The sequence below is a fragment of the Anopheles moucheti genome, chromosome 3 (assembly GCF_943734755.1).
Source record: "Anopheles moucheti chromosome 3, idAnoMoucSN_F20_07, whole genome shotgun sequence".
NCBI lineage: Eukaryota > Metazoa > Arthropoda > Insecta > Diptera > Culicidae > Anopheles > Anopheles moucheti.
In genome coordinates, this window is record NC_069141.1 from 19506295 (window position 1) to 19533871 (window position 27577).

The 27577-nt window shown below is 42.8% G+C and overlaps 2 protein-coding genes across 2 annotated transcripts in view; one reads left to right on the plus strand and one right to left on the minus strand.

Annotated features, from left to right (window-relative positions):
• LOC128300609 (dual specificity calcium/calmodulin-dependent 3',5'-cyclic nucleotide phosphodiesterase 1) overlaps positions 1 to 27577 on the minus strand; it is a 124735-nt gene that overhangs the window by 35677 nt on the left and 61481 nt on the right. The window contains exons 2-5 of the mRNA XM_053036735.1: positions 10013 to 10411; positions 4621 to 5041; positions 4350 to 4463; positions 1441 to 1701 (exon numbers count right to left, since the gene is read on the minus strand). Of these exons, the coding sequence (XP_052892695.1) occupies positions 1441 to 1701; positions 4350 to 4463; positions 4621 to 5041; positions 10013 to 10411 (1195 nt within the window). The remainder of the gene's footprint in view (positions 1 to 1440; positions 1702 to 4349; positions 4464 to 4620; positions 5042 to 10012; positions 10412 to 27577) is intronic.
• On the plus strand, positions 22091 to 27421 carry LOC128300611 (maltase 2-like). The gene is made up of 5 exons (XM_053036737.1): positions 22091 to 22633; positions 22743 to 23030; positions 23208 to 24100; positions 24197 to 24274; positions 26024 to 27421. Exons 1-5 carry the CDS (start codon positions 22091 to 22093, stop codon positions 26193 to 26195), a joined length of 1974 nt encoding a protein of 657 aa, XP_052892697.1. The 3' UTR covers positions 26196 to 27421.

A 27577-nucleotide genomic window follows, 5' to 3' on the forward strand; every position in this document is an offset into this window, starting at 1 on the left:
TGAAAGTTTTATGTGTGCGAAGATTTTGTACCATTCGATGGTGAACTTCTAGCTTGTAACATTTTGCTATTTTTGTGTTTATTTTTTGTATGTGCAAAATAAGATTTATTTGTTGACGTCAAGTCAAAATAGTAACGATAAATCTCTGATACTGAGTAACTGATAAGCATTTAAATAATGAGCTGTTGGACACGATTGAAGCTGAAGAAATTGTATCAATATTAGGCGAGTACAGAAAATCGAAAAATCAAACAAAACTCAATGCCCAGCTAATCATTTGAAAACGAAGTCGAAACTAATTAAAACTGATTAAAGTACCACCACCAAGACTTCCCGCAAAGTTCTTCGCCTGTATCAGCATCATTGGTACTTTTTTATAATTTAAATAATAATAGCGGAAATTCCCTTTTGAGGTTGCAAGTGAAATGGGCATTTTTTGTTAGTCAGTCTACTGATAAAACTTTTCCCCATTCTCATTTGCACCTCAGATTGTCATTCTTTAGAAAACCTCAAAGGATCATCGTTCTCGTATCTCGAAAGGGTACTCTTTTAACCTTCTCTCTTTACCCAACAATTTATCGGGGACTATCATCTGCAGTTGGATCGGCTCAGGGGGGAATATTCTCAGCGCGAAGCAACAAAAGTTACCAAACCTTTGCTAGTGATACAAAAGGATGTACACATTGAAGGTCCCGTGCGGTTGCTAGCAACTTCACAGTAGCGTTGTTCATCTTGACAAAAACGCAGGAAAACAGTGCTTGGGTGCTCCAGTGAGGCACAGTAAAGATGTGCTACGGGGATGGAAGCGATCCCGCTGAATGTCGTCGGGCGCTGACATTTCAAGATTAATTAAAAGTTTTGTGCAACAGAAAGCGTCTCTCGGGGAGGTTCCGTATTGCCAAGGATCCCACTGCTTCGATGCCGAAGGAATGGGAGTAGTTAATAAATATGGTAATGGAATTGTAGACAGTATGAAAAGGCTGAACGAACTTCCTGGTACGCGTGCGAATAGTCGAAGCAAGATTTTCTGCACAAATCCATTAAAGATAACAGTAACTATTAGAGATAATTGAAGGTAAATTGATTATAAATAGTTTTGTAAAGTCCAGCAATGGACAAACTAATTGCTTGGTCAAGTCATTCGTACGATCGGTGGTAAAGAAAAGAAAGGAAAGAGTTCTTTAATATGCTTTGTAGTTTCTAGCAAGAACACACAAAAGTATTATAATAACTCGAGAGTGCAAAAGAAAGATTAAAAAAGGTTGGGTTAAAACTAAAGAAAGACGAAAAAAAACAAACAAACAATGTATTAGTAGAACTAAACATCAAACAATGAAGGGTCAGTTACTACGGTTTGGAACAAATGAGGAGCAAAAGTAAGAGAAGGAATAGAACGGGGTGTTTTTCCCGTTCGTATTGCCATTTTTTTGTTTGCCGTACATGGACCGAGCCCACACTGGAGCCCGTAAGCGACGCCTCTGTATGACACCTTTGTTGACCGGTGGCCCCGTGGGACCACCGTGCGTTGGCGGAGCGGACGTTGTTGACCCCCGGTGCGGCTCCTTGCTGCTCGCGTTGACATTCGGTGTATTGCTGGTGCCGTCTGTACCACTACCACTACCGCCACCAGCGTTGTTAGCACCCGGGCCACCACCACCACCACCACCACCACCGCTGCCTCCTCCGGTACCACCATCCTGACTGTCGTCGTGTTAAGCCCGTGGACGTGGCCGGGTGTTGGCAAAGAGTTACAATGCAGTTGCAGCGTACGTATTTTTTGTTTGTTCGTTTGCAGCAATAATAGTTGTAACCAATTACCAGAGAGGCGCGCGCGGTTGTGTGCAATTTATTTGTAATTTTATATTTGTTCATTTATCACATCAGTCGAGCAGTGGTGGTTGGGGTTTTTTTTAATGTTGCGAATCGAAAAATCACATTTTCGAATCAATTATTGGTCGGACGGGTAGGCAGAATTCAGAGGGGTTTTGTTTTTTCGGATTGAGTTCATGTTTGCCCACGGGGTTTTCGTTTTTTGGATGGTTGGATGGTTTGGATAGAAAATAATTCAATTTTGATTAGCAACATGTTGGTTTGTACCTCATCGGCGCGTTGTTGATTATTTTTTGTAATGGAAAAATGATTGATTTTATAATAATCGAATTCACAGTTTTTAATACAATTCAATAAATTGTAGCTAATTTTGATTAGTTAATTGCAATTTATTATTCTTCTTGAGAATAATGAGACGATGAAAATATTTCACTCCCTGGTGCTGTTTAGCAAAACGAATAGCTTATGTAGGGATTGTTGTTCTGATTGATATTAATCTCATGGAATAGATGGAATTGGTTTCTAGCAGCTAACAAAGCAGTCATTCCAAGCGGGTTCAAATCTTTCAAAGCTCAATACACTTAACGTTATGTTTAACTGAAAATTACTCAACTCATAGCTAGTGTAAATAAGACTTCTTCACTGTCCACATTATGGTAGTTGCTCTGTAAGGACGCGATCCCATATGATCAGCGCGTACATTTCACTGGGGACATTATGTCACTCATACCTTTTCACACAAATTACATGTCAAAGCATCGACTAACAAAGCATCCCACTGCGTAGGTAAGAATGCTGAACGTAAGACGAAAAGAAACGTGTCCAGGTTTCCCGGTACATGGATAAAGAAGCTTGCAGCTCGGTAGATACACCATTTACACGTGTGACCTCTCAATCTTCCTATCTCGCTTTACGGACGCTTGCCTTTTCCGTTCCGTGACGCCAGCGTGGAGTGGTTGCGAATGAAACAATAACAGTTAGAGGGAACGATTTTTAAATGAAAATAAATGCTTCCCATTTCGCAGTCGCTGACGTGTTGTGTCGCAGGGACGAAACAGAAGAAAAAAAACGGGAAAGCTTCTGACTTGGAAGTGCACACGATGGTCTGTCAACTCCCCCGGCATTGAATTCCCCGCCTGTCAGATCACAGCTCCAGCTCCGGAGCAGGGGGACAAAAAAGGCATGAGATAGGTAAAATTACATTACATCAGCATCAGGCACCAGCATGGGTTCGGATGATGTTAAAATTGTTTCACCAGAAATTGGATTGTCCCCTATTGTTAGCCATCGCCCCTCTGCACGGACGGTTGGTGATCGTACGGATCGGTAAAAATTGCATGATGTCCGATGATGATTTTCTCGACGACGATCTCCATTAGCGTTGGTGGTGCGCGTGATGTTATCCATTGTTGCGTGTGCCACCACTCACGGTCAGAACCAGAATCGCAAATGGAACACTGTTGCCTCCTTCCTCAGTCGCTGTGAGCATGTGAGATTGTATTTTTATCGACATCCGGTTTTGTGCCGGGTGACCCACGCGAATCATGGGGATTGATGGTGATATTTACTTATCAAATTGAAGTAGATTCTACCAAATCCTAATGCGAATGCTATTTCTGGCTTCTGGCAAAGCTCGTAAGGGAATTAGCCGGGCGGTGTCATTAATTTTGGGAACAGCTTTGGCTGACGGTGCTACGCGCACTGCTGCGTGCGGGTGTGATTTTGTTGTAATGTAGCTACTTTTTATAGTCACCATCATTCTAATGCAGGGCAGGATAAAGCTCGGATTGTGTCTGGTGTTTGCCAATGTATGGGGAGGGATGATAAAATCTTGCACCAGCGGACGCGAAAATTGGATTTTGCAAAAACCCGCACCATTTGCGAAATTCATGTGGTGTGTAAATTTGATTACCACGCAAAGGAAGCTTTGCCTGACAACGGGCGAGAGACAGTGCGAAGGATTTGAGGTGATGAATCGGCTATGAGTGTGAGTTACAAGGTTGTTAAAAACCTAAATCCAGACGGCAGACATCGAGTTCCAAGTACACTGCGGTACTTTTCTCAGCCCCTGCCGGTGGTAATGGGCATTCGAAATTCACAAGAATAATGTTTGATTGAGTCAAAAGGATATTTGCACTTACAACACATGTCAGATCATTTGCTTTACTTTACAGATCTTTTGAGTAAACTTTTGAGTAAAGAGAAAACCAAAGAATCAAACAGAGCTAGCTAAAATTGATTTGAACCCTTTTGGAACGAACGAACTTCTTAGCACGATTGCGATAATAATGAAAAATTGATCAACTTCAACACATTTCAAACTAACTTGCGTTGCTAAAGATTATTGATGGAAATTGCATGTTTTAATCGCTATAAACGCGAATGATACGAAGGACTTTACGTCCTTCCACGGAAGCACGCTGATTTAACGCGTTCAGTCCATCATGACTCGATTCGTGACGTGATACGTATGATACGGACGGTATAGATTGATACGCTGCGAATGGTTTCATACTTACTTTGTCTCGTCGATAAAAACGGCTTCAAGTACGCGCGCGGCGTAATGAAGGTTTTTCTGCAGCAGCTCGGCGGAAATTTCGCCGCGCTGCAGTTGCCGCAGCAGACATCGTAGTCTGTAATGGGACGGAACAGAACAGTGGATTAGGTCGATTTAATCTTTGAAAAAAACAAGCAACAAGTTTGGTCAATATTTTTATAAAACAAAACTCCTTTGAAAAAAAAAAAAAAATAGCATTCGCTTGCCACGGTAAACGGATTGATTCGACTCACCTGACTGCGGCCTTATCACATGCATCTGGTGTATCGACAGCCGGCAGGTTGTCCGTCGCTAGGTCCACATTGTCCAGCTCATCCCCGGTCGTCGATTCGGTACGGTTCGCGACGACACTAACGGTCCCGGACGTCGGTTGCATGCTCTCGAGCTCCCGACTTAGCTGGCTGTTGACGAAGGCGAGTTCCGACTCGGACAGGGGCGGATACTGCTGACCGTACCCTTCGGCCTCCGAACCGCCACCGCCACCACCACTTCCCCCTCCACCTCTGCCACCACCACTACCCTCGGCACCAGAGTCGTTACCGTATGGCGGCTGGTACTCCGACTCGTCCAACGCTTCCTGATACTGGAGCTGCTGCTGGACGTTGGTATTTTTTCTGCTATTGGTTCGCCGAACGATCGTAAGGCTACCCTGTTCTGTGGATGGAAGTAAATGGGAGCAAAAACAAACATTTACTGTTAGATGGACCATTCACAGATTTAGGTTTGCACAGAAAAGGTTCAAGAAAGATTTTCGTCGTTTGGTACTGTAAACGAGGTGATAGAACTATTCAAATATTAAGGTCAGATACCATTAGGCGCGGTCCGGTGTTATATTGGTAACGGCGCCGGTTTTCCCTTGATAGGACCGAGAAAAATCCCATCGGGACCGAACCCCCGTAGCTAGGACTAGGTGGCCGTTCTAACCAAAACAAGCTTCAGATACCATTCCTTCTTGATATGGATCAATTAGATTAGTGCAATAAGGATTTTATCATCTGATAAGTTAAGTTAAAAGGAGATGGAGTATACATTATGCATAGAATGTGATAATAAGTCTTAGAATGAATTAGTCAGCCATGAGTTGTTAATTTTTTAAATTAAATCAATATTCTGTTTTCTTACAACTAAACAACTTAAAAAAGCATTCATCCGCTGCAACATTTTTCGTTGTTTTTTTGTTTTTAATAGAAGAAAATTCAATAAACCTAGATGTACGAGATTTAAATGTCAGCTTAAGACCCAACTTTGTTAAGATGGATGGTGGTGAAATAGAGTATGTGCAAACTGTTTCTTTTAGTCCATCATCGCTCACTTTACCCTATTGCTGGTGAGCAACATGCAAGCAAAGTGGTTTTGGTTGGTAAAGTGTTGTTCTAGGTAACGCTTCAATCTGAACGTGTAATGCATCAACAGATGCATCATTGCGCTTTTTTCCCTTAAGATCCTCTCCACCATAGCATTAATCAGATTCTTCAAGATCAGAAAAGGAAGAATGAACGAGAAGCGGAGTGAACATTTGTTGAGTCACACTTTTGGAAAGAGTCGATAAAGGCGTAACGCTGCTTGTTCTTATAAACACATTTTAAAGTGCATAGCAAACAAGCGGAAAGATTGATTACTTTTATGCTATTCCATTTCGGTGCACCATAAATGCATCATCCACCATAGATCGCCGGCAAGCCGGAATTTCTTTACCGAATCGAGAGATCAATTGCACACTACCCACATCAGTAATTGCAAATTTGTGTTCGTTTTCTGCAGAAATAAAAAAAGTTATTCCGTGAACCAATTATAAATAGAGCATTGCGAGCAATTACATAAAATGATTCATGTACACATCGTTTCGCTGTATGAGAAATCCCTTAGTATTCATGCTCTAGCCCCCTACTACAGCACTTCTTTCCGATTGAATGTCAAACCGTTCATTGTTCCGTTGGGAAGGTCAATGGTGGAGGCTAACGTTTATAATGTCGTGCGGTCATCATTATCGGCACTGTTGCTCGGCTGATGGAGACGCCTGGTCCCGTTCGAACCGATTGCCGGTCCGATGGTTCTGGTGTTGAAGGTTAACGATCAATTACGCAAAAGTCAACTGTCTTCAGAGGTTTTGGTTTTGTTTGTGGTCAATTTTCAGCTGACGTTTTCTTCGTAACCTTGGCTGTGTTTTTCTCACTTTCTTAATGAGTGGCGTCATATAGGGGTGGGTTTTTTTTTCTTCTCTCGATTCGCTCACTAATTAATTGTTGATTAGGAAGGGGACCTCCTGTTGTGCTAGTTTTGCTCAATGGTAGTACAATTATGAGTTTGACTGTCCCGATGCGTAATATTATTTCCTTTAGCTTTATTAGGTTTTTTTTATTGAAAAATTGTTAAGGGTTTATGGTTTTAAATGTTGTTAATATCTACACCATTTAAGCTCATTTTTCAAACAATTTTAACTTTAAAAGTAATAAAATAAAGGATTCCTTTTAAATTCACGAAATCCTTTAGCAAAAATTGTGCGTATTGCATTTCAAACGCAGTAAGGCAATAAAGTATTTATAAATATAACGATGGAGGTATTCAACCACTCCGGACTTTTAGGGACATGTTTGGATCCCTCAACAAACCATGCTCGGAAATTACAGTCAACCAATGCAACCACCAAACGGGTGCATCATTTTTGCATTCAACTACAAGTTCAAAGCTCGTTTGTCAATGGTAGCGAGCGACCAGAAGAGTTAGGAAGAGAGAGAGAGAATTAAAATGGTACCATTTACCACGAATTTCAATTTACTAACCACCAAGTACTGCAGCCATGCTTCACGCATATTTCATATGAACGTATATTCCGTTTGCAAAAACCACACGCATGTAGCAATAGCAGGAGAAAGCCAAACCAACTAACTGATGTTGACGATGCTGACCATTATATCGGATACCGGAATTGTAAGCTAATCCGACCTGCACCGGTACATGGTGTGTTTTTGGTATGGGATTTGATGTTGTATCTGCTGCTTTCAGTACAACTTCTGTGCGTACGAGCTTTCTCTCCCGTTCTGATGGTAAGGGTGGTTTTACCACCAGCGAGTGTAGCACTTTCCCAAGAGAAATGATAAGTTCTTAGGAGCATTTCATAGAACAATGTTTAAATAATAATATTGTGTTTTTTTATCATTGTAGTTAAGTTGTAAACCCGAGAAGTGATCATTTCCATAAAGTAACAAAACAAGGAAGGATAAAATTTCGTCTAAACAGCGCTTTTCATATTGTTATACTTTACTACAAGTATATCAAATGTTCTAGTAAAACGCGTAACAAGTTACCCATACTATACAAACAAACAATTATGCAAGTATTTAAATCCTTTGTTTAAAAGTAATTCATTCACGTACCGGTGAATGTAACAAATGGAGAAACTAACAACAAAAGGCTTGGATTTGTGGGCGTGTGTGGTTTAACAACAACACCACCATAAATGAAGTTAAGGTTCAGTTCGTTAGCATCGGTTTTGTAGTTGGGGGGCTTATGCATGTGGTTATCACCTCACATCTGTACCACAGGTAGGTAAAATTATGTTAGTTCGCTCGCTCCATGCACTACAGATTCCATCCACAAACTTTCGCCTGCTTGCAATCTACTCTAGTGTTGTACCATATGTGCTCCTGCCTGGGGATTTGTTGTGTTATTCAATTATTTGATGAACTTCGACATGATCATCGTTTAGAAAAGCGTAGCTCCGTTCTATGTAAACTACGGAAGCAGTTTAGTTTTCTATATTGTGTTTTGTGTTCAAGTATTCTGGGTTATAATGAATTATGTAAAGAACGTAGTTTAATTTTATTACATATGCTATAATTATTTAACTGACTGTAATCTCACGATGTGTATAACAAGTAATTTTATGTACTTTTTTGCCTTGAGGCTTTTTCTAAAAAGTTAGTTATTTTTCCTGCAGACGTAAATTCGTCTTTTACGTCTTTTACTTTATTAACTTTTTGCATCGAGAGAGTGCCTAGGGATTTACCTTCCATACTAACGATGGAAAGATCAAACATTCAGTGCATGGATAATATTACTGCAGCAGCAAAATTTAATAAAACAAATTCCCATTCCCTTGAATTGTGCACCTTCACGTTGTCGACGTTGTCCTCGCCGTCACTTTATTTACTGAGAATGCTTTGAAAAGATTCAGGAAGGTGCCTCAAAGGTTAAACTTCTCTGGGATTCAAGAATTACTGCAGCAGTATTCTCATTAATCCCAATGCCAGGTACCATGCCTCGAACCGTCCTATCCGGCTTAATGAGAAATTGCTTTGTTGCACAGCAGCGAGCAAATCGAATACGGTTGGAAACATTTCACTTGATTACATCCTCTTTCATGAGTACGCGCATACCTTCCGGGGGACAGACAGCCGCCCTGCCAGTAGCGAAGAAGTCGTTTTCGATGCTGTAAGCACCGGGATATGACGGTGCGCCTTAGATTAGCACTGAGGATGGTTGTCTGGTTTTGACTTTTGCCTCGCACGTACAATGCACTTAATGTGGTGCCTGACCTGATGTTTGTGCCGGTGCTCAAGCTTACGAGTTGAGATTCAATGTGGTCGATGTTTGCGGTAAACATAGAGCCAGGTATTCTACTCTATAGGTGAAATGCATTAGGCAACGTTTCTGCATATCGATCGGTCCGATTAGCTGCGTTCGTGTGCGTTATGCTCCCACACCCCGAGGCAGATACGTTCCGTTGTGCCACGCACAGCACTAACGTTCTCGAGATCTAGCCCTGTTCAAGAAGCAAGTCCATCGTTACAAGGATCGTATGCATAGCAGCCAATTGGAAGAGGTGAAAGAGTGTGCCTAATTGAAATGAATATCACTTTACAGCTGCTTGTGTCTTGTGTGTGCCGGGGTTCAAGACAATGTGGAGATGCTTTTTCTGCTTTGATGCACTTCGATAGACAAAGCAAGGATGGTGGTAGCATTCATTAGCCGGAAGGCTACGTGCATACGCTGCAAACGCATTATGCGCGTAGCTGGGCGAAGAGAGAAATGGCCCTAATTGAGTGGTGTTGATTTTGCACAGTTGCACTTTATGATTGTGATGCACCGGGCGCCCACAGCACACGGTAAGGGTTGGAATAATGTCTTCAAACATTGGAAGGCGTTCGGGATTTGGGGTAAGATGCTTAATGAATCATGTAGGATGTTTGAACTATTGCTTTTGTGCTTGAAGAATATAGGAGCTGGTAATGGGTTTTCATACAGCCCTCAGCACACAGGTATAGTATTTTAGTACAAGCACTTAGTACAAACTTCTATTACAAATGGCAAAAATGAGAACTTTTGGTATATTTTTGAGTCCTCTCATTGAAACGATAAACTAGAACCGGAAATAAAGTAGCTTTATATTATATTTTCTAACTATTATTTATTAGCGTTCAACGTAACCAAACGCCATCTTGGGTTGGTGGCTTTGTTTTGAACGATTAAAGTTCAAGGTACGGATTGGTTAATAAATACGATTATAAATATGACTATACGCATATAATTGCAATAAACAGGCACAACATATACGTAGAAAACAACAAACAAACAACTCGTACAAGCATACAAACTTCAAATACAACAAACAGTACCACTACTTACTTGCTATCTGTCCGTTCCGTGAGTGACAATCCGCTCGCACTAGCTGATGGCAATGATGGTGATGGTGGTGGTGATGAAAGTGATGATGATACGGATAGCAGCTGCCAGAGGACTGCTGTTGTTGCTGTTGCTGCTGAGTTGATGATGATGATGATTGTTGCTGCTGGTGGTTTTGCGACAATGCGGAACCACTGACGCCGCTGCCCGTTGCACCCGACGTGATACCGGCCGGCGGTACCGATCCGATTGGTGCGGTAGATCCGCACGCTCCGTAGCTGGTTGTGGGACCTGGGCCTGGACACGTGGCCGGATCGCAGCAGGGCAACTGTTCGCGCCCCGGGCCAGCACCGGCGAGCGTTATATCATCTTTGGTAAACTTATTCTCTGGTGAGCTAGCGACTGTTTGCGACGAGCGCCCAATACATGCGATGAATTGAGAATGCAGAGAGGTATCGAATACACGAGAGTGAAAAAAGAGAAAAAGAGGAAAAGCAAGAAAAATAGAAAAAAATCGTATACGACAACATGTGGAACTGAAGGGGGTGTGCAGGTTGAATTGAATGCATCATGTGTGTGCGTGTTGTATTTGGGAGTTTAATGTTGTACAAACTGCTTAGTCGTATACATTTGTAGTAGAATAAAATAATTTACTGTTTTTGTTTTTAATTGATATGTTTAACCGTGCAAATAGTCATGTGGCGATCTTTCTCAGTGCAATATTTCGCATTGCTATTCGATGAAATGAGATGATAAGTTAATATATAAAAAACGGCTAGCCGTTTTCATCGCGTATCAATTTTGGCTGTCATTGATTACAAACACAAATAACAAATCGATGTAGGTTGTGTTTAAAATTATATTTTTTGTAAGGTTGTAGGTTATAAACGAATTTATTCAACAATGAAAAGAATGAGGACACGCATTTGGGCAAGACAGAGCCGACTGATGCATTCGATTTTGCATGATAACGAGCCGGCTTGTAAAACAATGCAATGATTTGACAGCCTCAGTAGGCGCTAAATTGTCCCGAAATGAAATGTGGGTTTTTTTTACAAGATTTTGCAGCTATTTTGCGAAATTTCGCTCTAAGAAAAATCGCTGCATGTCTATTTGCACGGTTAGATAAATTAAATGCAGAGAAGAATATCGACTCTGTAATTCAAAAGTATAAGCGAAATTGCACCAAAATTTCCGAATGTATAGTACCAGGAGAGCATCCACGGAAGAGGTAGCACCTAATACAGCAATTTTGGTCGAAAAACGCCAAAAGGTATGCAATGTTTAAACACTAACTTTCCCGTTGGTCGAGAAAAATTTCTTCGAAAACTACCAGTTTCCGAATGTATAGTACCAGGAGAGCATCCACGGAAGAGGTAGCTCCTGGTACTGCGCCGTAAGGTATGCAATGTTTATACACTAACTTTGCAACCAACTTGCGTTGCAATGCGCCGTAAGGTATGCAATGTTTATACACTAACTTTGCAACCAACTTGCAATGCAAGTATGGTGCATGCAAGAAACTTGCAAGATGGCGCCCAACTTCGTACTTGCATCCAACAAACTTGCATGCAATCTTGCATGCAAGTTTTTGCATACAATTTCTTGCATGCAAACTTGCATGCAAGAACTTGCATGCAAACTTGCATGCAATCTTGTATACAATCTTGCATGCAAGAACTTGCATGCAATCTTGCATGCAAGAACTTGCATACAAACTTGCATGCAATCTTGCATGCAAGAACTTGCATGCAAACTTGCATGCAATCTTGTATACAATCTTGCATGCAAGAACTTGCATGCAATCTTGCATGCAAGAACTTGCATACAAACTTGCATGCAAACTTGCATGCAATCTTGCATGCAAGAACTTGCATACAAACTTGCATGCAAGTTTGCATGCAAGAAATTGCATGCAAAAACTTGCATGCAAGATTGCATGCAAGTTTGTATGCAAGTTTGTTGCATACAAGTACGAAGTTGGCCGCCATCTTGCAAGTTTCTTGCATGCACCATACTTGCATTGCAAGTTGGTTGCAAAGTTAGTGTATAAACATTGCATACCTTACGGCGCATTGCAATGCAAGTTGGTTGCAAAGTTAGTGTATAAACATTGCATACCTTACGGCGCAGTACCAGGAGCTACCTCTTCCGTGGATGCTCTCCTGGTACTATACATTCGGAAACTGGTAGTTTTCGAAGAAATTTTTCTCGACCAACGGGAAAGTTAGTGTTTAAACATTGCATACCTTTTGGCGTTTTTCGACCAAAATTGCTGTATTAGGTGCTACCTCTTCCGTGGATGCTCTCCTGGTACTATACATTCGGAAATTTTGGTGCAATTTCGCTTATACTTTTGAATTACAGAGTCGATATTCTTCTCTGCATTTAATTTATCTAACCGTGCAAATAGACATGCAGCGATTTTTCTTAGAGTGAAATTTCGCAAAATAGCTGCAAAATCTTGTAAAAAAAACCCACATTTCATTTCGGGACAATTTAGCGCCTACTGAGGCTGTCAAATCATTGCATTGTTTTACAAGCCGGCTCGTTATCATGCAAAATCGAATGCATCAGTCGGCTCTGTCTTGCCCAAATGCGTGTCCTCATTCTTTTCATTGTTGAATAAATTCGTTTATAACCTACAACCTTACAAAAAATATAATTTTAAACACAACCTACATCGATTTGTTATTTGTGATTGTAATCAATGACAGCCAAAATTGATACGCGATGAAAACGGCTAGCCGTTTTTTATATATTAACTTATCATCTCATTTCATCGAATAGCATTGCGGAATGTTTCACTGAGAAAAATCGCTACATGTCTATTTGCGCGGTAAGAGAGAAAATTTCACATTAAGTATTGGTGCGGTATTGAACATCAATTGGGAAATGAAGAGTTAAAAAATTTAGAAAATGTGGAAGTTAATTGATATATTTGTTTGTAAAATATTGCTTCAAGTCATAGACATTACAATCCTCAAGATGCAATTTGCAAGGAACGTACCGGAAGAAGATTAAAATAAAACATCTGCATCGATCGTATTTTCATTGCATTCAGTTTCGATTAATTCGATCTTACCTTTTGTATTATTTATGCTTACATTCACATGCTAAAATGTAATATTTACAGTCCTGAAAGATGGTTATAGATGCTTATATTTGAAGTTGAAAGTCTACTTTAAGAAGTAACGGGTAATATTTTGGTATACAGCATACGAGTTTCTATCTAGAAAAGATAACATACGAATCGCGCATACAATAGTTTGCAAAACTTTTTCGAACATTAGTATGCATCTCTTTTAATTAAATTAAATCAATTAAATGTCAAAATCGCACTACTAGCAAGCGGATAACTATTGGAAGCAGTATTTTTAAAGTCTAGCATATTTTGAAACTACTTGAAGCAATATTTTGAACGCTATCGACTCGCTACGCATTAGTTTAATTATGTGAAAGTTCCCCAACGCTACTACAACCAACCAGGCGCCTCCATTGTACTGTGATGTATCGAATGACGTTAAACCCGCAAAGTGTTTGTGGTATGCATTTGAATCGTATTGGAATATTATTTTCAATTCGTGACCAAAGTTTGACACTATCACCATAATCCTTCCCTTACGTTAATTAAAGCCTTCAACCAGCCACGGTACTTCCAGCAGCTGACAGTTTCTAACGACATTCAGGCAGGTCACCGAGGATGGCATTTTATTGTGACAAATGGTGCTCGGCGTGTATTCCTACTTGCGATGCAAATGGAACACATTGCGGTCGATGCGTAGCTGGGCCTTGTTTTAATTAGTAGCTGTAAACGATCGCACCGTACCGCGACCGGCTCGGAACTCGAACCATTTCCGTTATGCGATTGTATCATTCAGCTCCCGTGTCTGTGCTTACATATGAATAGTGTGTCACGTGTCTAATTGTTCGATGCAACCATTATACAATTACGCACGATTATGTGTGAAAACTATGTCCGACAGCTGTCCGGAATGCGTTCAACAATTTGCCCCTTGACTGGCGTGTGGGCATTAGTGGTGATGTGTTGTTTAATGGTGAATTGAACAGAATGGAAACTGTTGCTGACATTTCTGGTTGAATTAAATTATTGCGTAATAGAGTGCGCCATGTTTAAGTTCATAGATTAACGCGAAATGCATCATGTTACCGCCATTGAATTTCATCCTAATGGGATTGATTCGTTATATGGCCAATGGCGTACATTTGCGATGGGTTTACGATTCTACAAACAATTGCAAACAAGCAAGTGTACTAAGGGTTTACGGCAGAGGTGAACATGAACATTTATGAACTCATCCGCACACCGGGACAGCTGGAACAAAATGGGGTATCTACGGAAAGGACGTTATAAATCATGTAAACGGATAAGCAGCTACATCATAACCATCTTCAACCGGATAAGCACCAGTGTCTTGTGTCTTCTGTCCCATTCGACGCAATGTGTTCATTTTCTCCGGGAAAAATAAAGTCATATTTTTATGACAGGTCCAACCGAGCGTAAGCAGTTGGACCATCGCCTGTGGTTCAGTAACTCAACGAACTACTCACCACCGGTCAGGGTGCAAAGTCAACTTCACACTGGAGGTGAAAATGTAACATTTCCTTGTTGAACTCCTTCTTGCACGGGGTGTGTTTGGAGCGAACCGTTTTGCTGAGTTGCACACCCCGGCATGGCATTGAATTTCCTTCGAAATGATGGTCTGCTTCTGTGCGGAAGATTGTCTGGCTGGCTGGACCATTATTATGAAATGTTAGTTTTTGATATCCCACACACGACTGCTGACTTCTTATGTTGCTGCCCATCATCAGGCCAGACGTCGATAGTGAGCTTTGGAGGGCAACCTTTGCCACTCTTGGAAAGAGGGTTCGTTACCAAGGAGAAACGATGTGTAGTTTGTGAGTGGATGATTGGATGGAATGGAAAGCACTGTTTGCGGAAATGTTGAAACAGTCTTTAGAGTTATAGATTGCTAGCGTCTACAGCCCATTAAGCAATGGGTGCTTTTAATTGATTGGAATACGAGCTTTACGGTCGTCGGTTCGGATATGATTTGTTAGATTTTAGATAGCCTATTTGTAATATCGTTATATGTTTCTCTCTAACGAAGACACACGAAGAAATAGGATCAAGTCATTCCACGAATGCATAGATAACGGACACTTAATCAAGGGTGAAAGTTTGCGTATCTACAACCATTAGATTATCTGTTGATGCTTTCGAAGGTTATGGTTTGTTTGTGTTGTTTAGGAGAAAAATGTATCATAGATTTATAATTACTTATTTAAGCAAGACAAAAACTATCCCTTTAGAATTCCATGATCAAATCTACTGCGTTCTGGGAATTTCTACTGAGCGACTGACGAGGACTCCCGATCCATCCTTAATAGTCCGTGTGTCATGTACAGAATATCATCAGCTCCATATTCTTGTACTAAGGTTATTGAGCTACACAAAAATCCAGTGAGAGAGAAATAAGTTAAATCTCGCAGGCATGAATTAATAGGCGTAAACCATTAATCTAAAATAAAAGGCATTAGCAAATGTTACAGCACTCTTCAGGCGGTAAGAGGACTGTTGTAAATCACAATTAAATGTACTACCACTGCGTACACGATACAGTGAGATAAAAATTAATTTTTATGATTCAATCATTAAGCTAACGCTAACAAATGGCCTCTGCAGCAATGAAATATGGCTTAATAATTCATGAACAATTAAAATCAACGTTGTTGAATACACACACGACGATGTTGTGTGTTCATTCGAACAAAAGAGTTCACCTTATCACTCCAAGGGGATTTACTGATGGAAAGGTGCTGATAATTTGTTCCACTTAACCCCCCGGGCTGATTCCGGCGCCGGAACGTACGCAAGACTTTTACCGTGTTTTTATGCGGGTGGAAAGAAATTTTGCTATAATTTATCGCGCCCGCGTAAGGATCTGTGCGAAAAAGGTTTGTAAAATTCGGTGCTCAACGTCACCTGTAAAGTCGTACCTGTTGTACCTCACTCATACATCCCGGGGGGTGTTCCCAAGATGGCAGCGGCGGATTAAACGGTAGGCGGAGTAGGCCCCTTCTTACTGCGCTTTTTGCCTTGTCTCATTTCAAGTGTCCCCCTTCCCTCCTGCGTCGTTTTTAAAATTAGAGGCCCCAACTATAATTCCGCCCTGGGCCTCCAAGGGGACTGATCCTCCACTGCTAGATGGTACGTGATGGATTTAAGTGTGGCAAAGTTATTACGGGGACCATTAATATTTAATACTCACGAATCTGAACCTCGCGAATGAACGGGCGCGTGGTATTTGGCACGGGCGTTAGGAAGTCCCATTGCTAAAGCGGCATGCAACCCATTAATGGAAGTTACGGTTGTTTGTATTTGGATTGTGGCGGCTTACCGTGCCGGGGGTTGGTGCCCGCTGAATGCACGGTCGCGAATATTTGATGCTGCGAAAATTGGACCTCGCGAGATTGCGACGTGTGCGAGCAGAGCAGACACGGAAAACAAAGCGGTAACGCAACCTAGGCTAAGGGAAAACCCTCCGTGATTGGGAAGCATTTTTCCAATCGACCGGAAACGACCGGGTCTCGCAAGTTTTGGTTCGATTTGCAGGCAGACCTTCGTTTGGTTTGGTGGTGGTTGTTAAAAAAAAGAAACAGTACGCAAAAGAACACTGCCACTCGTTTGAAAGGGAAAGTTCATCGGAAGGGGGCTAACGTTGGGAAAAGTATTGCTTGCTGTTACCCATTATGAAACCGCGCGGAAAAGTCTGAAACAGGTACGGGAGTTTCGAAGAATCATAATGCCGGTTTGCTGCCAGTAATTGTGGTTTGAAAGTGTACGCTCTGCGGGTGTACGCTTCAAAAAGCATCTGTCAACATGATTTTGTTTCGCCGCTCTAAAAAAGGTAGCGAGGGTGCTTTGTATTATGTTGATTCAGCGCAAAAAGAAAGTTTTTGAAATACCAATACAAAGCATTAATTTTAACAGCAAAAATTTGCTGATTTAGTATTCAGATATCATTATTTTAAATATCTAGCATTTGTTATTTCGCACAATTAGTTGAGGAATATGTAAGACATTGGTGTATGTAAATGTAAATGCATCTCAACCGGCATCATCACTGTTAACTAAATTAATTTAACGCTGGTGAAAACTCTTAAACCTCTATTATATCAAACTTTTCAAGCCCCTGTGAAATGAGAACAAAATAAACTTAACACTAGTGCGCGCTAGTAATTCCCTCAACTGTCAGTGCATCAATGCGCCCGTCGGGGGACGAAGAAAGACTCTCCTGAAAGACGTTTTCTTTTTTATATTAACTGAATGTCATTTTCCGCTTGCACCCGATTCTAGTCCATCGAAAGCTTTCCTGTGCATCGTGCGCTTTGTTTTGAAAATGTGCTGCGAAGTGGATGCGCCAGTTTGCTTCACAGTGCCAAGCGGACAGAAACCCCGCCCAACCCGACTATTGCTGGGTTGCTTGAGTATGGCTCTGAAGGAAAATGCGTTATAAGCATGCTTAAGTGGTTGCATATTGCAGCGTGCATCCATGGGCATCCCCATTGCTCGAGTTTTTCCCTCCCAACGTATTGACGGTGATGGTTGGAAAAAGTCGTTAGCTTTCTTTAGGAGCACACCACAATCTTTCCCACCTAGGCGCTTTTCTGTGCGGATAGAAAAGTACGTTGAGTGGATGGATGAAGAAAAACAGAACAAGCAATACAACCAAGCCGATATGATTTGCTTTTAATTTAATGCATTGGTTCGAAGGTTTAGAGTGCTTGCAGAAGAAATCGAAGCTTTTCAGGTGCTTTTGCAACAATATTGATAGGGGAATTTCTTACCACTAGAAGATGTTCTTGTTGGTTTTCTCTTAATATAAAGATGGAAGCTATATCTTTTACAAATCCATAATCAATTTCCATTACTATTTAGCTAATCCATGGAAAAACTGATGGAGAAGTCAGCACTAACTAATGTGAATAGGAATCCATCTTCAGCAGGCATTAAAGTGTTTTAAACTCCTGCAATTTAATGTTGACTGTGAAATGAAACTGTCAATGAGAAAGTAGCAGTAGTTCCTTCTTTTCAGAAAAATATCACAATGTAATCCAATCGGGACGGACATACAAGCTGGTGGCTCAAAATTCGTCTCCTTTCCAAGTAATATAATCAAAATCCAATCAATGCCTGAATACAGCAAACCGAACAACGCAGAACAGGACTAAACAAAACCTGCGCTGAGGATGGTGGCAGAATGCTTCAAGCAAGAATTAGAACAGAATTCTCATCACGTAGCTGCCGAACCATCGGTACGCCTGGCCATTCATGGGTCTCGGTCTCGGAGTAGGGGATTACACCGTCTCGAATGATTGGATAGATTTGAGCAATCTCACACTCGAAAAACCCCTCACACATACGAACGCTCGACGCTAATGCACCACGTCCTTTCCGACGTGCACTCATTGCCAGATTTGTTGACACACAATCGGTTCGCACTTTTTCGGGCAACCGGTGAGGATTCGGATCGCAAAACCGTATAAAGATAGGCGGTGTACGATCATACTGTACGAGGCCAAAAAAAAACCCGACCAAATCCTGCTAGACAGATAAAAATGATTGGTGTTCGGTGACGGCTAACTGGTTTCGTGCGCGATTTGATACAACAACGCACCACAAAACTCGCCGCTGTGGCGTTGGATTTAGAGTTTCGCCAGCGATTCTCGCTTCAAAATACGTTCGTTCTCATATTACTCATCAAACCGATCAAACTGATGGCGGTGCGTTTCTTCATTATTGCGCCCATTTAGCAAACGCATAGCGATTGGTGCTGAAATTGGTCCGTGCAGTACACTTTTCCGCCTGGTTGTAGGCAATTTTTGGGCCGCCTTTTGTGAAGGATGGCAAAAAAAAACGCTGCAAAAGGCGATACCAATACCGGTGTATCACGATGACAGAGTATCACATCTTGATGATAATGGTCAAACATTGGGTAATACGATGACTGGATACTAGAGGCGAAGCATCATGGAACATTTTGCTCGATCGCTTTTTCACGCAAGCAGGACAAGCGAAAGAAACAGAGGGAAAAAAAAAGTCCAGCTCAAGTTTGCTAACAACTTCGCGCTTCTCGCCACCGTCAGCACCGTGTCAGCACGGTCAGTTCGCCTAGTCGTAAAATATACTAATAAATTCGTTTACGATATGATACTAATAACGAGCGGTCTTCTCCCGAGGCAGTGCTTTCGATTGGGCAGACTGGCAGACAGCGTCTGAAGTAGGTGCTGGTTCGCTGGAGTGGACAGGTTGAAGTAGCGCCGAGAGTATCTGCACAGCAGCGGTTGGGAAAGTTTTGCCAGGATACAATGGGTACGTTATGCTCCGGCCAGAATGGGCTGATAAGATAGTTAAATGTTTGTTTTGATTGCTTGTAAATTGTGCGCTGTTTTGTACATGCAGTAATGTTGCGATTATTATGCGAACAGATTAAATCGTTCATTCTAGCGGTGCAAGATGGACGAAGTTTCGGATGGACATTTATTTCTTTATCAAAATGTCGCATGTCTGGTTCCACATAATCACTTAAATCAAGCTTTTTCATATCAAAGTTCAGAGAGCAGGGGCAAGCTTTTAATTGCTATAAGCACAGCATAAAACCGGCACCACCTTGGGGATAACGATAAATATAATAATCTCGTTTCGGCTGCCTCTGCAACTTTATGACTGTCTGGCAAAGTGTTGCAAGTCCTGGCAGTGGGCAGTAGAAGCAAAAAAAAAACCAAATAAATAAACGACCCATTTAAATCCATGTTGCCGTTTGCGGACAACGCGCTCGAACGAAAAAAAAAACAAAACACGCTGCAAACGTAAAAGTTTTTTAATTCCCTCTTGCCAAATCCAGAAGATAAACGGAACGGTTCGTTCCCCCCCCCCCACATCATGCGGTCGTCCATAAAACGATTTCACGCAGCAAAAACCACGTCCACGCGGGCAGCTTTTGTTGGTCTTTGTTCTGCTGTTGGCCACAGTAGTATTATCGGGCTCGGTTTAGTCGGTGTCTCACCTCGGGAGTAAAAATCCTAAATAAGTCGTACCAGCGCGCCACCGCAACGGAATCAAACTTCAATTACACACTACCAGCCTCGGAGCGGGCTTTGAACCTGGGCTGTGCCTTTTTTTCGTCATGGCGTGTGTCAGGGTAGGACACGGACGGTGCGTACGTAGTAGTTAGTGGCCCCACCCCGCTGAGGGCCGTGAGTTTTAGCCAGGCAAGCGGACAATAATTTCTTCGGTAAAATATTCCATAAATTTGCATTATATTCGATGATGCTTCGGTGCGATACGGGGCAGCCAGGGGCCATGAGCCATAAAGAACATCAAGCGGTTGTTCGCTTGACGCACGAACACATGAATTCTGCTTCCGGCAGCAAACCGCTACCTGCCGACCACTGAAGCATAAAAGTTGGGTTTTTGGAGCATTTTCCGAGAGCTAAGAAGTACCCTCGTGGGAACGGTTGTACGGTGTTGTGACGGGTGTAAAGTTTGGAATCTTCCGTAGGAAAGCCTCAGCGGAGCAAAGTTGGTCTTTGGCAAACGGTTTGGCTTTTTGTTTGGTATGGTTGTGCGACGCAAAGATCGTGGATTGATGAGTGTCTAAAATAACGCCACTCAGATTATGCGTATGCGATCGGTGTAGGTGTGACGCCACTGCTGTTGGCTGAAGGTGAATTTATGCTGAACATGAAACAATAATCGCTGACTCGCTGGTTGCGAGCCGGATGTAGCAGAAAGTTTTCCTATTTGGAACTGTGCTAAAGCGCACTTAGCAATCCTAGTTCTGCAGCAGAAATTGGGTTTCGTGTGGTGTGGAGTTCCAGCAGAAAATGGGCGACCCTAAGTTCCCAGCCATTTTCCCTTGGAGACCACCAATGGTGTTCGAAGATGGCGATGGTGGGGAATGTGAGCGGACATTCCTTTAGACATGAAACCAACCCCAGAGCAATGGGGTCCCGTCATGGTCATGGTTGGTGGTTGCTTGAACGTTCCTTCCAGTCACTTCACTTGTGCCAAAAGCAACGGATGCGTGACGGAAGTGAACTACGGGGCTTGATGTCAGTAGGAAACGAAAATGAATCGTTTCGAATTGGGAGTATTTTTTGTTTTTCCTTTTTTTTACGCTCGAACGTGTCTGAGATGCTGAACACATGTCGTTTGTAGTGTCCATGGTATCATACGTTATTCTTAACCATAAATCACCGAATTGTAGCTATCGACATTGCACGCTAGACCTGGCATGAACAAGAATTTCGCAAGACGTAACTACAAGTATTTCTTGCGAATTTTGCACTGTATGTTTTGTTTCGTTATTTTCTCTTTTTCTTACGATTATTAAAACCTGCAGACAGTGAAAATATTGCATTTAAAATTTTCTTAAATTTCTTACACGGTTTCCGATCGGTGAAGAAAATAAATCCAATGTCTTGACGCGTTTCGTTGTTCGTTGGTCGAAAAAAACAAAATAGCGCACTATTGATAGCGCACTCTGTGTTTGTTTTGATTCACGCTTTAATTGTGTTGGTATTGCATTTCATCGGCGTCTCGCGGTAGGTGTGAACGCAACCCACCAACCGATCGTTGATCGTTTTCACAGTCAAAACCAAAACACAAGCGGAGAAGCGTTCGGTGCAAGCGTTTGCACTATCGTATTTCTGGTTTTTTTTTATTGTCTCCCTTTTCTAGGTGAACGAACAGATTGCAGTATCCCCTGTGAGTGCATCACGAGCGGGTGCATCGGTGCACCATATTGGTGGCAATCACACAGAACGTGTGATTAAATTTATTCAAAACCTCGACCGTGCCGGCATCATCGATCGTTAGCCTTTTCGCATTGGTGAGTGCAACAAAAAAAAAAACGAATACGAAAAAAAAAGAGAGCCACTCTCTGTGTGTGTTGCATTGCAGGGTGATAGTTGATTCTCGATTTGCATAAATCATCCGCAAGCTACGTGACATTCCGTACCGTACCAATTCGTGCGTGTGGTCTTCTGGTGATGATGGTGAACCAACATCGGCCGAACTGTGGTGTCGAATGGCGGTGGCTTTACTTTGTGCTGCTGGTCGCAATAAGTCGGGCGAGCTGTAGCGCGGAGGAAGCATCGCGCGACGAATGGTGGCAAAGGACGGTGTTTTATCAAATTTATCCACGCTCGTTTATGGACTCGAACGGCGACGGGGTGGGTGATTTGCGCGGCATTACTAGCCGGCTGGCACATCTCAAGGATGCCGGTATCGGGGCAACCTGGCTATCGCCCATCTTCCTATCGCCAATGGTGGATTTCGGGTACGACATCGCGGACTACACCGCGATCCAGCCGGAGTATGGGACGATGGCCGATTTCGAAGCGTTACTGGCAGAAGCGGAACGGCTCGGTATCAAGATTATCCTTGATTTTGTGCCGAACCACACGAGCGACCGGTGCGAATGGTTCCAGCGTTCGGTGGCGCGCGAAGAACCGTACACCGACTACTATGTGTGGCATGATGGTCGCATGGATCCGTCCACCAGCAACGGAACCCGGTTGCCACCGAATAACTGGGTAAGTTTGCCACCACGAACCAGATGGTCGTAAATGAAGCTGCTGAAAAAACTGGACAACATTGTATGATGGTTTTTTGTTCTCAAAACGTCCTCCTCCTTCTCCACAGCAATCCGTTTTCTATGGTTCCGCCTGGACGCTTCATCCGGTGCGTGGTCAGTACTATTTGCATCAGTTTACCGCCCAGCAACCGGATCTGAACTTTCGCAACCCGGCCGTGGTGGACGAGATGCGCGCGGTGTTGCGGTTCTGGTTGCGCAAAGGAGTGGCCGGCTTTCGCATCGATGCGGTAAATCATCTGTTCGAGGTGGAGGGGTTTCCGGACGAGCCGGAAACGGGCACCGACCGGGATCCGCTTTCGTACGGCTTTACGCACCACATCTACACGAAGGATTTGGTAAGCAGAGTCAGGGCCACTAGATAAGGCAACGAAACTTAACGTTTCTGGTCACGATTTTACGGAGGGCGGGAGCCGTGTCCTTTTGGGTAACCCTTCCATAACTTTGGTGTTGAATTAGTGGCCAATTACACAGCACTAATAGGATTCGCTTTAATAGTGTGTTTTACATTTTAGCTCGAAGACTACGATATGGTGTACCAGTGGCGAAAGCTGTTGGACGATTGGACGGAAGAACACGGAGGAGACCGTCGCATCATTATGACGGAAGCGTACGCAAACATTACCTTCACGATGAAGTACTATCGGTCCGGTGAAGAATCCTCATCCCGGCAAGGGTCACACATGCCCTTTAACTTTCTGCTCATCACCGACCTGAACCGTGCCTCAACGGCTCAAGATTTTGTCTTCACGATCAATAAATGGCTCACGTATATGCCGCGCAAGGGTGGTGCCACCGCTAACTGGGTGCTCGGTAATCACGATCAACCGAGAGTTGGCACCCGGTACGGACCGGAACGTATTGATGCGATCCACACACTGCTGCTAACCCTTCCGGGTATTGCGGTCACGTACTACGGCGAAGAGATCGGAATGTTGGACAATCCGGATGCGATCAGTAGTAACGGCCAGGGTGACTCTGTCGCCGGTGGTGGTGATGCTTTTATTGTGTTTTCACGCGATCCCGAAAGAACCCCGTTCCAGTGGGATGACACCGCAAATGCGGGCTTTTCCACGGGTCCATCGACCTGGCTACCGGTACACCCAAACTATCGCCGGCTAAATTTGGCTGCGGAGAAACGTTCCGCCCGGAGCCATTACAAAACCTACCAAGCGTTGGTACGCTTGCGAGCTCACGAAACGTTCCGGAAGGGTTCGATCCAGCTCGTCCCGTACTCGGACAGCATTATCGTGTACGTGCGCGAGCACCAGGATACGGACACGTTTGTGGTGGTGATCAACCTGTCCGGTGGTACCGATCGATCGGTCGATTTGGCATCAATATTTCCAAGACTTTCGCTCGAACTAACGGTCGCTTCGAGTGGTTCCGAGTCCAACTATCGTGCGGGGTAAGTGTAGCTGTAGGTGGTGAATTTAATATTTCAACATTCTAAATTTGTATCTTACTTTCGATTATTTTCCCCTTTTCATCACATTGCCACCAGAGATATCGTGCAGTCGGACAAACTGGTCGTAGGCGGATATGAAGGGCTAGTCTTACAAAGTATGCCGTTGACGTCGAGGTAAATTATACAACAAGCGTTAGAAGAAACGGGAAGGCAAAACGAAGGCTCGATTATCCAAGCAAAGAAATTCCATTTCTGCGTTCACGTGCGTTAACATACAACAAATTAAACGGGGTTTGTGATTTCGTAATGAAGTTTAGTGATTAGATTAAAAAATCACATCCTAATTAAATTTCCACCCAACCTGGGACCTGCACAGCGCAGTGTTGCATTGCAGGGGAGCAAAGTTTTATCGAAATTGTTTTCCGAAACATAAAACACACACGCCTGAGGCTGTTTTAGCTGCAGTGCGGAGTGAAACATTTTGCTAAACACAAAGCAACAAACACCGTCGAATTAGAAAAGTTTCCCATTCACCAGCTTTTGTTTTCGTTTGATGCTTTTCTCAAGCGTCTAAACGGGATGAGAGATTAGGGAATGCGGAGTGGAAACATTGAATTAAAATTTGTGAACCACTGCCATTGTTGACCTTTTTTTTTGGACGGTTGGGAATGTAGGGCTTTGATTGAAGCGAATATGTAGCGGGTTCCATTAGCAGAATAAAATGCTTGCTGCATTGTTGTTGAGTTGTGTGTCGTGGAAATCGTTGGATTAAACAACACAATGGTGTAAAAGCACTTTTATGAATTGTTTTAAACACTTTTAGATGTAAATAATGTTACATCGTTAGTACAGCACTCTCACTACCGGGTCCACATACGGTAGAACATAGCTAGCAAATCAATCCACCGTGAAAAATGCATTCATGATGCTCGTTTCACTAATCGAATATCGTGCTTCATTGATTTCACTCGAGAAAATTAATGATGAAATTAATTGAACCGCTCCATTCTGCAGCTGTTGCTACAAGACGCGTTCCGGCACATTCTGCTGGAGCAAGCATTTTTTTTCTGCTTCTGCTGCTGCTCCCTTAAACTTGGAGAGCTAAGGCATAAGGCAAGTCCATCCCAGTCCCTTTTTTCTAGGTAGTATGAAAAATATGAAGCTTGACATTTCCATTACCCACTTTCCACTTGATATCGCCGCGATCTTCTTACTGGCACGTGTGTCCTCTTCCACTTCCAGGTCGTGTTGGGTGTTGGGTGTTTTTTTTTTTGGAGGGCTCGGTCTGCTGGAAAAAGATTTACCTCCGTTGTTCTTTTCACCATTGTCGAGCACAAAACGAACATGCTGCGGCTGTTTGTTCTAGCTGGTACCATTTCCAATTTGCCTACTGGTGTGTAGCTCCACCGACGCGCAAGAAGACACCAACGCTGTCTCGGGATCATTCGCTGGGTCATCCACCTGAGATGTCACTTTAACGATGGTTGAAGGGATGGGCAGAAGCTGGAGCGCGCAAGATAGGTTAGCAAAGGGTGTGCTTTAATTAAAAAATGAAGCTCAGCTTTCTTTTCGCAAATGGAGGACGCCGGGGACGATTCGCAGGGATGCCGAGCTCTGCACTGCGACACCAACCCAACTTGAAGCCCTCATCATCTATCATTTCATCAGCGGCATTCTTTACACTTCTACCCGAATGGCCATTTTACGGGCGTTTCTATGGTGGAAAAGCAAAACTTCTATCCTTTCACCGCTTTGCTGTTGGCTGTGACGTTGTTCACACAGTTCCAGCACCGTACGACATTTGTTTTTACATTTCCACGCTGGGCGCTTGTGTGTATGTGTGTACGTTTTAATTTTTCTTTCCACACTCTCCTTTCCCCTTTCTTTCTCTCTCTTTCTCTTTCTATTCATGTCTTATCACAGAACGCGGGACCGCGATGCGATGCCGAGTACAAATTTAGCTGTCCTTTGGCGCACGGTGAAGGACGCAGCAGTAATTGCGTCTATCATAATTGCGCTCGGTTCCAGCTACTACGGGCTTCAGCCATGGCAAACCATCGGCAAGTGGACTGCCCGGGGTAGTTTGAAAAAATAATGACAACCATAAGCCAGGCCATCGCGCGCGGGTCTCGCAACACGGAGCACATTAAGGACACGGGTGCTTCTTTTGCTCTTTGCAACGGGGCACAGTGCACTAGTGGCGAAGCAGCGCAAGTGCTTTCGAATGGAAACGGACGGATGGAAAGCTAGGAAGAAAAAAAAAACACACACATAAATGAATACACCGACACACCGAGCCTCGCAATTCAAATAATCATTATTGTTCATTTCTTTCCCCAATTGGGCGTAGGAAATGTGTCGCTTGTTTGCATGTTTGTTAGCGGTGTTGTTGTGCAGCGAGTGCTTTTGGTTAATTTAACCATTATTTATTCTAATTTTATTTCACCGCACTGTGGTTAGTTAGTGAATGAAGAATTTGAGTGAGGGTACATTTTTTCTAAAAGACCTTCCGGGTGTGAATAGAAAACAGGTTTTATGCAGAACACAGGACGCGATGGTGTGTTTTCGGTAATCAAATGAAGATGTCAACATTAGTTGTTTAGTTTTGCAGTTAATCTCGGTACGAGTGCTTTAAATTAAATAGAGCACAAAACACAGCACGCGGAATCAAATTAATCACGGTAATGTCACACTCTCCAGATTGTTCGGGAATGGTGCTCGAACAGAGTGCAGATAATTTATGTCACGAGATAATTTGATAAGCAAATGCTTACCCCGCTACATCACGAAGATTCGATCCGGTTAAGGCATGTAAGATTGTTTTAGCTATTGCGACATACATACGAACTCCCAGTGGGTCGCCGACACTGAGACTATAATAATTGCAAAGATAAGAGATCATGTAATATATTGCTATCGTTTTGATTGATTGTAGAGGACCCCCGCTTGTGATCAATGAAGAGTGCGAAATAATCGACCATTAAATTGTAAAATCGCTTGTATACAAACAAAACGACATTCGATCGGATACAGTGTCGGATGTGCTATGGCTGTTCCGTTCACAGCAATCGAATCGAGGAACGTGACAGGAAACAATCAGGCACCAGGAACGTGAATCAATGGAAAGGTTTGATAAGATAGGAAATCGGCTTAATTTACTATCAACGAGTTTGTCCAAAAGTGATCCAGGCGTTTTTAAACATCGATATCGCATTGTGCTCCCCATCAAGTATTGTACGATGAGGGGAGCAAGATTTAATTGAATTACGGCCGCCATATTAGGTAGAGAATAGCAATTCGTTTTAAAATTATACTTAATTATACTGGGAAGCTGTCATGTTTATTTCACATTGCTGGAAACAAACCAAAAATAAACGCGTAATTAGTTTGCTAACCTAATCCGCCGTATAACGCAAATCAAACATCACAAAACGCACCATTTCAACGGCAAGCCATCACAGCACAGCCGGAACATTA

Coding starts and splice junctions, on each gene's coding strand:
- LOC128300611 (XM_053036737.1), top strand. CDS start 22,091: ATGGTGAACCAACATCGGCCGAACTGTGGTGTCGAATGGCGGTGGCTT. Junction 22,634..22,742: donor GGTTGCCACCGAATAACTGG/GTAAGTTTGCCA, acceptor CCTTCTCCACAG/CAATCCGTTTTCTATGGTTC. Junction 24,275..26,023: donor AGTATGCCGTTGACGTCGAG/GTAAATTATACA, acceptor GTCTTATCACAG/AACGCGGGACCGCGATGCGA.